At 37.7% G+C, this 12,827-nt stretch overlaps 1 protein-coding gene across 1 annotated transcript; it reads left to right on the forward strand.

The window, feature by feature from the left end:
- Window positions 1–329: 329 nt before the first annotated feature.
- Window positions 330–12,513, forward strand: LOC127435136 (leukotriene A-4 hydrolase-like). Its single transcript, XM_051688351.1, has 19 exons — window positions 330–513; window positions 1,521–1,651; window positions 2,587–2,707; window positions 3,133–3,201; window positions 3,388–3,492; window positions 3,588–3,640; window positions 5,374–5,446; window positions 5,568–5,708; window positions 5,909–5,932; window positions 6,090–6,160; window positions 6,754–6,865; window positions 7,133–7,277; window positions 7,575–7,678; window positions 10,216–10,286; window positions 10,454–10,508; window positions 10,647–10,742; window positions 11,419–11,501; window positions 11,628–11,732; window positions 12,060–12,513. The coding sequence occupies exons 1-19, from the start codon at window positions 358–360 to the stop codon at window positions 12,178–12,180; spliced, it is 1,836 nt and encodes a 611-aa protein (XP_051544311.1). The 5' UTR covers window positions 330–357; the 3' UTR covers window positions 12,181–12,513.
- Window positions 12,514–12,827: the final 314 nt, after the last annotated feature.

Genomic DNA, 12,827 nt, shown 5'->3' on the forward strand with positions numbered 1-12,827 from the left:
AACAATATAGGCATGATGTCCTAATAAAAGTTCATTTTAGAGCCATTTTAGACACTCAAAATACTAAAAATAAATGTACATAAAAAACATTCAACACAATATCAGAAACACAAAAACCTAAAGCTAAATTGTATTGGAGTGATTAAATATATCAGTGAGTGAGAAAGGATACCGACAACAGACAAAGTTATTTCCGCTTTGAAAACACCCTCAGCCGCAAGAGGGCAGTAATTAATCGTTTTTGCAGATCAGATGAAAAACTATAATTCCCACAATGCAACGTACCGGCCGGTGTCACGTGACTCTGCGTTAAAAATCCAGGCGCAGCGCGAGGCGACTAGTCTCTGTCTCTAAACCATGGCTCCTGTTTCAGACCCGAGCTCCTTCTCTTCTTCATCAAAGTGCACTACCAAGCACTTAAATCTGACATATCATGTGGATTTCGACAGGCATGTGCTCAAAGGGAAGGTCGCACTGACTGTGGAAGTTCTGGAAGATAAATTCTCTTCTCTGGTATAGTTTTCACTTGATTCATAAATGCTGTCAGTGTGCATGCTTTTCTGTTTCATTCCAGTACATGTACATACATGTGGATAAACAAGATTCAAAGTGCAGTGTGTTTTTTTTATTACTTTTATTTTGATTGATGTGAAAGTGATACAGTAAAACAGTAACGGCAGTTTCAACATTAGATCAGGACTGGGTTACATATTTACCTGAACTTGATATAGTTATGATGTGGATGACTTCTCACTGCATTTAAAGCCTATTGTTTATTAAATGAATGCATTGATATGTCATCTTTTGCAAAAGTATTTGCATATGCATTTTGCATTGATTGTCCTATTTATTAATGGACTGTGTACCTGGTTTACTGCACCTGATCTGAACTTTGGTTTCAGAAGCTGACAGATCACATTACTGGACTTTTTACCTGAGCTTGAAAGACTAGCACACGTAGGCAAGAAGATTTCAGAGAAATACTGGATAGTTATAATTGCCAGTTCCATTCATATCTTTGCATATTAGTAGGTGCACATTGCAGTCAAGTATGTTAAGAATTTGATCACAGCTATCACTTTAGGGGTTAACCATTTATTTGGACAAAATGTGACATGTACTATATCATATGCACTATCAAATGAAATCACCCCTGCTGACTGGAACAGTGCAGTTTACAATTATACATAATAAGTAATAGACAATAAATTGAGATTTTCTTGTGCAACTTTTTATTTCTTATTTGTATTAGAGAGACACTTTCTCTAATGTGTAATTATTCCTAGTATTCACACCTAATAACAACAAATCAACATCTTTTGATGGGAGCATCTGGGGTTGCATTTTCATTTAGATTCATTTATTAATCCACAATGACTTTAAAATGAGGAATGCCACAACATTATCTTAAGTACTCTTGATACTGCATTAAATGTTGCTAGAAATAATTTCCATAACAGATGAACTTAATGTTTTAGACATAATGTTTCATGCATATTCTTTTCTTTCCTTCTCTCTAGACTCTGGACTCCAAGGACTTAAAGATCTTCAAGGTTTTTGCCAATGGCCAGGCAGCTCAGTTTGCTTTGGGGGCTCAGCACAGATTTAAGGGAACCCCTCTGGAGATCACTCTGCCTTTTAAGCTCTCACGGTACTGCAACAGATTTCATGCTGTCATGAGTTGCGTACTGAAAGTTGGTTTTAGGACCATTGAGTACTGCTGTCAGTAACTATTAAAATGGTGTTCCAGGTTCAATACAAGTGAATCAAAAACATTTATTGCATAAATGTTGGCAGATGGTACTTACAATGGAAGCAAGTGTTGCCAGCGTTTGGAAGGTTTAAAGGCTGAAATATATTTTCTGATATTTTTGTGAAAGCAATTACACGAATTCAGTATAACACGAGAAAAGGTGAGAGATGAAGTCGGTATGTGTTTATAATGAGCTGTAGTCAGAAAAAAAATTGTAGAGTTATCAAATGATAAAATAATTATCGTCAATAATCCGATGATTTTTTTTATTTTTTTGGGGGGAATTAATGTGATTACCGTAATCTTAGATGTTGAATTTGCCGTAAAGGAATAATTCACCCAAAAATAATAATTCTTTCATAATTTACTCATTACATCATTTTTTCTTCTGCGGAACACAAACAAATATATTTTGGAGGATGTATGATGTGTTTTTGTGCAAGTCAATGGGGTCCAAAATTTTAAGATCCAAAAAGGACATAAAGGCAGCATAAAAGTAATCCATATGACATGAGTGGTTTTAATCCATGTCTTTTGAAGGGATACGATCGCTTTGGGTGATAAAAGGACCAAAATGTCATTCTTTAAAATATATATTTTATTTGTCTTGAAATGTGTTGTACATTTAGTTAAAATGTCAGTGTTAAATGTCAGTTTTGATACATTTATTTCAGTCTGAGGCATTCAGAAAAAAAAAACAGAAAAAAAAACAGAGTTTTGCCCTTTTTAATGAATTTTTAGATGTTAACACGTCAACTTTTGCAGACAAGTTTACATTTTTTGTTTTTCTCTTTGTTTGAGGCTTTGTTTGAATTGTCTTCGTGTGTTTTTAGTGGGCAGCACGTGATTGTGGAGATTGAATATGAGACATCTCCTAGTGCTACAGCACTGCAGTGGCTGACTCCTGCACAGACTGCTGGAAAGAAACATCCCTACCTTTTCAGCCAGTGCCAGGTATTTTTTAAGATCCTTTCAAAATTACAGTCTGTGCGTGCTTGTTTGCATATGTGTTAAGATGTGTGGTTGCAGTGCAGTTTCCTTGAGATATTAGAATTTATGCAACCATGAAGTACAAACCACACTGTTGCACAATCTTCCCATTAGGAGCTCAGTTCATCCACAAACTACTTCACTTTAGACCTCAACAGTTATCACAAACACCATCTCTGATAAACATGGGTACACATTTTCCTACTGTTAAAAGTGTCTGCTTTCTTAGCTGCAGGTAGGGTTTGGGTTAATATGTAGTCATTATAATGGCAACACTGTGTGTGTGTGTGCATGTGTGATTTTGTTTTCCAATTGTGGAACTGAAACAAAATCAACTTGGTATTTGGCCTCTGAGAGATAATGTCATGTTATACGTTTTCTTAAAACAGGCCATTCACTGTAGGACCATGGTGCCCTGCCAGGACACTCCATCAGTGAAGCACACTTACTATGCGCAGGTAACACAAACTACTATTTGCACACTCGAAGTTTACACCAAGATAAACACTCCAATCTAAATGCAACTCGACCGAAAACAACAAACTACTTAAAATGGACAGTTGTTCTGCCTGAGCACTGAATATATTATTTATATACTGAATATATATATATTAATATATGTTTGGTTTGTGTGTTTATTTCAGGTGTCTGTCCCCAGAGAGCTGGTGGCTTTAATGAGTGCATTGCGGGATGGTCAGGAACCGGATCCAAACGACAGCAGCAGAGTTCTATATCGCTTCAGGCAGCCGGTTGGTTTCTCTTCCTCAGTGAAATTTTATATTTTTGGCAGAAGCATTCTCTGTCTTTAAACACCATAGATTGCTCCATCTTTTCTGTCTTTCAGGTCCCCATGCCCTCTTACCTCATTGCCATTGTAGTTGGTGATTTGGAAAGCAGGTGATCTTTCATCTCCTTAATACTTACCTTACCTTTTTCTCTGTCTCAGTTTATTTCTTACTTAGTTTATCATGTTTTCTAAAAGGGTCATAACATGGAAAACCAGATTTTTCTGGTACTTTTGAAATACAATTTTGATTTACTAAAAGTTCAGAAGTCAGTTCAGAAAATTGTCATGAACATTGTCACGTATTAAAGCCTATTTAGTATTCAGCATTTATATACTTGTTGTTTTTGCTACTCATTTTATATGCAATCATAACAGAGGTCATTTACATACAGAAATCTTAAAGGTACAAAACAGGCTTGTTAATCTTAAGGGTGAAAAGGCCTAATGTTAAGAAACCCAGACTAACATTAAACATGAATAAAAATAACTAAAAAAAAATGCTACAAAAATATGCGAAATATGGCCCTTTTAATGCATCATGTAACCATGGATTCAGTTTGCATGATAATTTTCACTCACATTTTACACTACTTAGGATTGGTTCTCAAACTGGTTCTGCAGTTGCCTCATCACTGCACATTTTGTATGTCGCCCTTTTCAGACACACCCAATTTAAGTCTTGGAGTCTCCACTAACGAGCTGATGAGTTGAATCCAAACATGTGTAGTGTTGAGGGTTCTCTAAGACAGGTTTGAGTTAGGAGACGAAGCTTCTTGTTGTTCCACCAAGCCCACCAGTTCATCTTAACTTTATCATTCAACTAGACTCGTCAACAATTACACCATCCAGGACAGCCAGAAATCTTGGGGTTGTGATTGAGGATCAGTCGAACTTTACGATCCATATTGCAAGAACAGCCCCATCATGCATATTTGCTCTATATAACATTAGGAAGATCATACCTTTCCTATCTGAGCATGCTACAAAACCCCTTGCCCAGGCTCTTGTCATATCTAGACTGGACTAATGCAGTGCTCTTCTGGCAGTATTTCCTGCATGTACAGTCAAACCTCTGCAGTTGATCCAGAAAGCAGTGGCACGATTGGTTTTCATTAAGCCCAAGAGAGTGCATGTCATGCTTCTTTTCATCGCTGCCAATGGTTGCTCGTATCAAGTTTAGGGCAATGATGCTCGCTTACAGAACAACCACCGGTTCCATGCCCCCCTGTCTACACTCACTACTTCAAGTCCATGTGCCCTCCAGAAGCTTACATTCAGCTGGTGAGCGACTCCTCATGGTGCCATCTCTAATGCACAAAATCACTTTCCTGGACTTTTACTTCAACTGTTCCTCGCTGGTTGAACGACCTACCAAACCCCACCCAAGCAGCTGATACTCTAGCCACCTTCAAGAAGTATCTAAAGACGCATCCCTTTCACAAGCACTTGACCCAATCCTTCTTATGCAGTAAAAGCCTTTCTTCTTAAAAAAAAAAAGAAATTTCCATTCTTTCACCACTGTCTCTCACCTTCCTCTCCACTTGTGTTACCCTGAGCAATTTGCAACTTTGTATTACAGCACTTCTCATATTACTGCGTCCTTAGGATGAATTGCTTCTGTTGTATTTCTCATGTGTATGTCGCTTTGGATAAAGGGGTTTGCTAAATGAATAATTGTAAATGTAGACTATCACACCTTGCAGCAACCATTAACTTCTTAACTAGTTACTTTTACACTACTCATTTTCCCCTTTGTAACCTCTCGTCAATTAGTTTTACAAAATGCTGTCTGTTTGCACCTCCCAGTTCAGGTGTTAATGGTCATGTTGTTTATGGTTTACAGGGAAATCGGTCCTCGGTCCAGAGTTTGGTCTGAGAAGGAGTATGTTGATGAGGCCGCTTTTGAGTTCTCAGAGGTGAGATGGTGCTTTGCTCGAGACTCATTTCACACTGATGCTTATCAGTATGAAATGGTAGACATTTTCAGATATGTGTCAAGATATACAGAAAGATATCACTCTTTTCTCTCTTCCTCAGACTGAAACCATGTTAAAGACGGCTGAGAATCTGGCCGGGCCATACGTGTGGGGCCAGTATGATTTACTGGTGCTGCCTCCATCTTTTCCATACGGAGGCATGGAGAACCCCTGCCTCACATTTGTCACTCCAACCGTACTGGTCAGTAGTACATATAATCCAACTCTCATGCACATTCTTTTCAACTGAATCTCGCTTGGAAACAACTCAAGCCGCCATATAGACATTGTTTTGACATATTATGTCAAATTTGACATATTATGGCAGTTTTAACGTTTATGGTCGCAATCAAGCATAATCAGCTGTGGTTATAAACTTCTGTTTATTTCTGTCTTTTTCAGGCTGGAGACCGGTCCCTCGCTGGGGTAAGTTATCTGTGTGCATTTATAAGAAGTGCTAAAAACAATTATTCTGTTGATGTGCATGAAGAGTATATTATTTGTTCTAAACCAGATACTGTATATTGTGCTTATGTGAATTTGCTCCATGCTCATTATTTTGCATGCATCTGTCCTGCTGCAGGTAATCGCTCATGAGATTTCTCACAGCTGGACAGGAAATCTGGTGACCAATAGGACCTGGGAGCATTTCTGGTCAGTCCGCACATATTGAGCTTTCACTGAATGTGCAAATGAGACACCCAGACTCCACCTCTTTCGCTGTACTCTTGGTTGCAATGGTCAATATGCATGAAATATAAGATGCATGCTGGGTGGGAATGAGGCCAAGACACTTAAAGGGGAATTTTCTCTACTTCTGTAGCATTACATTTTTTCCTTGAAGTCCACTTATAAGGTTTATCAAGGTTTCTTGCACCAAAAACAGTTTGTTAATTTTGTTTCATGACCATTTCACCCGTTCTCTAACCCATAGAATTAAACAGGCTGTTTTTGCTACTGTACCTTAAAGACCTCCATATGTAATCAACCACTGTTGAATGGCTAACCATAACATATTGTATAGGCATTGTTCACACTGTTGTTCGTCAGGGCAACCAAGTAGCGAAAAAACAATTATGCGTTGAAATGTAATGTAGCTGGCCTGGGGAGGGAGCTTTGCATTGTGAACGTTAGAGCTTGTCTACATACTACATTTAACTCTTTATTTCAGAAGAGCAAGAAAAGTGCTGTTTTCCATAATATGACCCTTTTAATATTTAACAAGTAAGCTCATTCTCTGTCTCCAGGTTGAATGAGGGTCATACAGTGTATATTGAGAGAATGATCGCCAGGTGCATGGAGAGTGAACAGCTCAGGCAGTTTAAAGGCATAGGAGGATGGAAAGAGCTTCAGGAATCTGTAAGATCAGCACACACATACACAAAAACAACATACTTGCACGTGTATATGCCTTTTCAATTATGCTTTAAAACCCTGATAAATCTAGATTTATCTACACTACACTGTTATATAGACAATTTTTCATGTCATTGCAGGTATACATAATGCAGTTATGAGAAACAAACAAAAAAAAAAATATGAATGTCCATTGTTAGATCTTTATTTAGATTTTCTGATGCAGTTTAGTTGTTAAATAAGTTACTATTTTATTGTTTTGTACTGTAGGTGCAACAGTTTGGAGCTAATAATGTCCTGACAAACCTGGTCCCAAATCTGCATGAGGTGGACACGGATGAGGCTTTCTCCAGTGTGCCCTATGAGAAAGGATTCGCTCTGCTATATCATCTCGAGGAACTCATGGGAGGTCCAGGTACTTATATTTATGCTTTCATCCAAAGCAACTTGCAGTACATCCCTCCTGAAGTTATGTGACTTCAGCCCAGATCATCTCTTGTGGGGTTTGAACCAACAACCTTTAGTTTTCCAGCCCAGATCTTTTACCACTTGGCTAAACCACATGTTCACATGTGTAATACCTTTGTGTCTGGAAACCTGTCAGTGAATCGCTAAGATTTGCTAGTGCTTTTTGATACCCATGGGGCATCATTTTGTTTTATTTTGTAAATAAAATGAAATAAGTCTTTCGCTTTTCTTGTATGAACTGTAGAGGTCTTCATGGGCTTTGTGAAGTCCTACATTCAGCTGTTTGCCTATGGCAGCGCGACCACAGAAGAATGGAAGAACTATCTGTTCACTTACTTCAAAGATAAGGTGAGAACTGATATAATCTGTGTATGAATATATACACATGCATGTAATATGCACAATAAAATTGGGAAATTTACAAATTATTATTATTTTCTTATTTATTTTTTGGGATTTTCCCCCCAATTTGGAATGGCCAATTCCCAGTTAAGTCCTCGTGGTCACGTAGTGATTTGCCTCAGTCTGGGTGGTGGAGGACGAATCCCAGTTGCCTCCGCATCTGAGATTGTCAACCCAAGCATCTTATCATGTGGCTTGTTGAGCATGTTGCCATGGAGACATAGCACTTGTTGAGGCTTCATGCCACCCACCGCGGCATCCACGCTCAACTCACCATGCGCCCCACTGAGAACGAACCACATTATAGCGACCACGAAGAGTTTACCCCATGTGACTCTACCCTCCCTAGCAACCGGGCCAATTTGGTTGCTTAGGAGACCTGGCTGGAGTCACTCAGCACAGCGTCTTTACCACTGAGCTACCCAGGCCCCGCATTTACAAATTATTATTAAGGAAAGCACGTGCAATACTCTTGTCAAATAATTGTAGAGCATTGCTAATGGAATTTCATAATCATAATTCAGAACCAATGAGTTCAAACGATTCATCTAATCCTCTGTAAGAATCTAATAAGCCACTAGTTAAACTGAAATTGTGAAATTCAGTTTCAAATTAAGTAAAAATGGGAATTTTTAGGATGTTTTCCAGTCAGATTTATTTTTTCTTGTTGAGAGTAGGTTTCTTGGATATGGAAGCCCTGAACCACTGAATACTTTTTTTTTTTTTTTTTTTTTAAGGTGTCTGAACCTGTCCTAATTGGTTTTTTCTCTCTCAAAATGTTTTTTTTTTTTCTCTCTCTAAAATGTTTTTTTTCTGTCTTTTTTTTTCTCAAATTATTTTCTAATTTTCTTTTCTCTCTCTTTCAAAAAATTTATTTTCTCAATTTTTTTCTCCCTCTAAAAGTGTATTTAATACTCTATTATAATACTCTAACGAGAATGTTTTGCAAGTCTTAATCAATGAAAGAAACATAATGTTTGAGAGTCTACTAATATATGAAATACTATAGTTAAAAGAATATACCTCAGGTTTCAAATGGCATTTGTTGTGGGACATTCACCACCGGGAATATCAATGCTGCTATTGATATTGTGCTTTTTTGATTTGTTGGCCCATGTATACATCTGTTAGATAGATGTCTTTGACCATTGTGGTGCCTCTCGCTGTGTTTTCAGTGCTGTGATTAAAGGGATGGCTTGTGTTAGTGTTGCCCAAATCATTAAACTCTTTGGAGTGACGCGTCAGCTTCAACGGTACCACAGCACCTTGTCGAGTTAAAGGAAGATGCAGAGCTGCTTGAGGAAAATGGTGTACTCGTGTTCAAACAACGTCCGGTTGTCTGGATGATATTTCCACGGTGCGATTAAAGCTTTGTTTTCGTGCATTTGTTACAGAACCACTCGTGCCAATGACATACTCTGCTCTAATCTACTGTATCTCTGGTGCAGTAGCCCTTTACATTATAAGCTTTATATTTAAGAGATGCAAATTTCTCAGTGCTTCCCCTCATTTCACAGACCAGGGGACAACCAGACAGTTGGATGTTGTTTGAACACGAAGAGTACACCATTTTCCTCAAGCAGCTCTGCATATTCCTTTAACTCGACACGGTGCCGTGGTACCGTTGAAGCTGACGCATCACTCCAAAGAGTTTAATGATTTGGGCAACACTAACACAAGTCATCCCTTTAATCACAGCACTGAAAATGCAGCCAGAGGCACCGCCATGGTAGAAGATGTCTGTCTAGTGCATGTTTACATGGGTCAACAAATTAAAATAGCACAATATCAATAGAAGAATCAGTATTCCCTCTGGTGAATATCATTAAACAAACAGAAATCACTCCCGTTGTCCCACTTGACAATGAATGCCATATGAAACATATGTAACCTGAGGTATATTAATTTAATTTTAGTATTTCATGTATTAGTAGACTCCCAAACATGATATGTTTTTTTTCCCTTGATTAATATTTGTAAAACATTTTTTGATAGAGTATTATACAGACTATAAATAAACAGATCAAGTACCACAGCTGTCATCTGTCACCTTGTAAGCATAGGATATCATGCTTGCTGATAGTGGCATCTGGTGGCCGAGGTTGGTACTGCATGCTAATTATTATTCTCACGTGATGCCTCCTTGAGGACAACAAAACATTTTTTTGACAATTTTTTTTAGAAAAAACATTTGCAAAAGAGAGAAAATGGAGATAAAAAATGTTAAGAGATAAAAAAAAAAAAATATTAAGAGAATTATTATTATTTATTTTTATTTTTTTTAAGAGAGAATGTTTAGAGATTTTTGTAGGACCAAAAAAATGTTCACCTACTGAATTATTTTTACACTGTGCAGTTCAGTTCTTCCGTATTTGGAAACTGTTCATGAAGTTGTTGTAATCCTTGTGCAATATAGCAAATTTCAGGTTGTCTTGACGATCAGTTTACTGTGTAACTGAGCTCTTTTTGTTTATCTGTGTCAGGTGGACATCTTGAATAAAGTGGACTGGAATGCATGGATGCACACTCCAGGAATGCCTCCCATCAAACCAAAGTGAGCACATGTTTAGTGTGTGTTTAGGTTTACTTGGCTATAATTTGGGAACAAATTTGGCTCAATCTGACCAAACCTGCCACTAAGGACATTTGCGGACATCCTCATTTGGGAAGACAATTTATAAGTAAATGAAAAACTAACTTGAACTTTGCCATTGTGCACAGGTATGACACCACAATGGCTGACGCCTGCACTTCTCTGTGTCAGAGATGGGTAAAGGTGAGGCTTTCTCTAAAGAGCAAAAGCTGTTCTTTTAAAAAAAATACCAGAGCTTCAACGTTAGAGTTTATTTCAGTTATGCTGAGTCTGAGACAAAACTCTCTTTTCCTTTTTCTCTCTGTATGTGTTTGTCTTTAGGCAAAAGAAGGAGACCTTGCAAGTTTCAGTGAGGCAGATGTGAAGAAATTAAACTCTCCTCAGCTCATTGAGTTCATGGCTTTGCTACTGCAAGAGGTACTAAATTAGTTGCTAAGAGAAGCATCACTATTACTATTTCTCATACTTAACGTTAGGGTTAAATCCCTAATGTTAAATATTAAGCTTTGGCACATACCTTGTCATGCACCGTTTGTGCTATGTCCATGAATGATATCTCAAATCATGCGGCTTGATAAGGAGAGGTGTGGCTCCAAAAAGCACATAAAGGCAGCATAAAAGTAATCCATAAGACTCCAGTGATTAATTCTATATCTTCAGAAGCGATTTGATAAGTATGGGTGAGAAACATGCAATATTTAAGTCCTTATTATCAACCTCCACTTTCACATTCACATTCTTCTTTTGTTTTTAGCAGTTCGCATTCTTTGTGCATATTGCCAACTACTGGGCTGGGAGGAGAATGTAAAGTAAAAATGGACTTGAATGGTTTGTTGTAACTGGCTGCATCATAGACTTGGCTGTTTCTTTTTTTTTTTTTATTATTTTAGACGGAGACATTTTTGTTTATGCCAGTTGTAAGTGGGATGTGCATACGCAATCAGATAGTAATCCATTTGTTTAAAATGTTTGAAGTGTCTAAGTTTAAGTATTTTTTTTTTTACCCTAATTTAAAAGCTATTAAGGTACCGAAAGCAGAAGTTGTTTTGAAATATGTATGTCTGTCTTCTCAATATGTATTGTCTTGCATCAGGAGCCCCTCCCTCTGTCCCACGTGAAGAGGATGCAAGAGGTTTACCAGCTAAACAGTATTAAAAATGCAGAGGTCCGCTTCAGGTAAGCAGGACACTTCCTTTGATTATTTGTCTTTGAAGTGTCATGCTAATAAATTAACAGTCAATGATCATCTGCAGACATCAGACATTTTTTTTTTTTTTTTTTTGCACGTATGTGTTTATACAGATGGTTGCGTGTGTGTGTCAAGGCACACTGGGAGGAAGCCGTTCCCCTGGCACTTAAGATGGCTACTGAACAGGGCAGGATGAAATTCACCCGTCCCCTCTTTAAGTAAATTCATCAGTTTGTTCTAACAATTCATGATTTCACCAGAAAAAAAGTTGTCTGTTATGTGTTATGTATGTATGTATGTACGTACGTACGTACGTACATAGGTGGGGAGATCACTACAGATTAATACAAGGAATAGGATTTTACAGACTAGTGGAGTTTTGTAGTTTACTTGTTTGTATGAGCAGCCTAACATTTGCTTGTTTGCAGCCAAGGAGACTTTATACACACTTCTGTTTTGAAGAATCCAGTTGTTGTTGCAAATAGGTGCTTTCTTGGTATGCAAGTCCTTGCTGACCTCATTCTCTCTCTTCCCTTCTCTTTTAGGGAAGTGTACAACTTCCCTAAGTACAGTGACAAGGCAGTGAAGACTTTTAAGGAGCACCGTGGAGCATTGCACCCCGTCACAGAAATGCTGGTGGCCAAGGATCTGAAAATTGCTAGTTAAAACACTGGATTTTAACCTTCTCAAATGCTGGCAGCATTCTGTGCAAAATTAGTCTTCAAATGTATAACTACTCATCAAACCTTTAGCAAACAGGTTAATGTGCATAATGGTTTTCTTACCCAAAGCTTGCACATTTTTTTAATATCGTAATGTTTCAGTCTCAGGGCTTGTGTAAGGAAAGTGAGGAATCTTTCAGATCACACTTTTTCAATTTCAGGTTGTTGGTGTTAAAAAAGAAAGAAAAAGAGCATACCTTAGTATGAATGATCAACTATAGCCTTTTATACAGTATGATCTCCTATGTAATGCTCTAATAAAATCATCTGTACAAGACATGTTTGTATTTTTATTTTTATTTTTTTAAATTTTTTTTTGTCCAACATAAAAAAGGTGAACAATAAATGTGGTTCATGATATTTGGTTGAAAATCCATCATCTCACCACCCAACTCCTCCCTACCATCTAAATTTGGTTTTGAACAGACACTTGCTCAAAGCATCTCAATAGACCTCTGCTCTGAATTGAATTGGTGCTCATGGGATTTGTACTGGGAAACTTTAGATTGTAAGTCTGGCTGAATGTCCATTTCCCATCTCTTCCTCGCCCTGAAACAGTGAGGGTTGAGACTTTTGGTACGCAAACTGGGA

This window comes from Myxocyprinus asiaticus, chromosome 45, assembly GCF_019703515.2.
Source record: "Myxocyprinus asiaticus isolate MX2 ecotype Aquarium Trade chromosome 45, UBuf_Myxa_2, whole genome shotgun sequence".
In the NCBI taxonomy this organism is placed as follows: Eukaryota; Metazoa; Chordata; class Actinopteri; order Cypriniformes; family Catostomidae; genus Myxocyprinus; species Myxocyprinus asiaticus.

Coding starts and splice junctions, on each gene's coding strand:
- LOC127435136 (XM_051688351.1), top strand. CDS start 358: ATGGCTCCTGTTTCAGACCCGAGCTCCTTCTCTTCTTCATCAAAGTGC. Junction 10,743..11,418: donor TGGCTTTGCTACTGCAAGAG/GTACTAAATTAG, acceptor GTCTTGCATCAG/GAGCCCCTCCCTCTGTCCCA. Junction 11,502..11,627: donor AATGCAGAGGTCCGCTTCAG/GTAAGCAGGACA, acceptor GTGTTTATACAG/ATGGTTGCGTGTGTGTGTCA.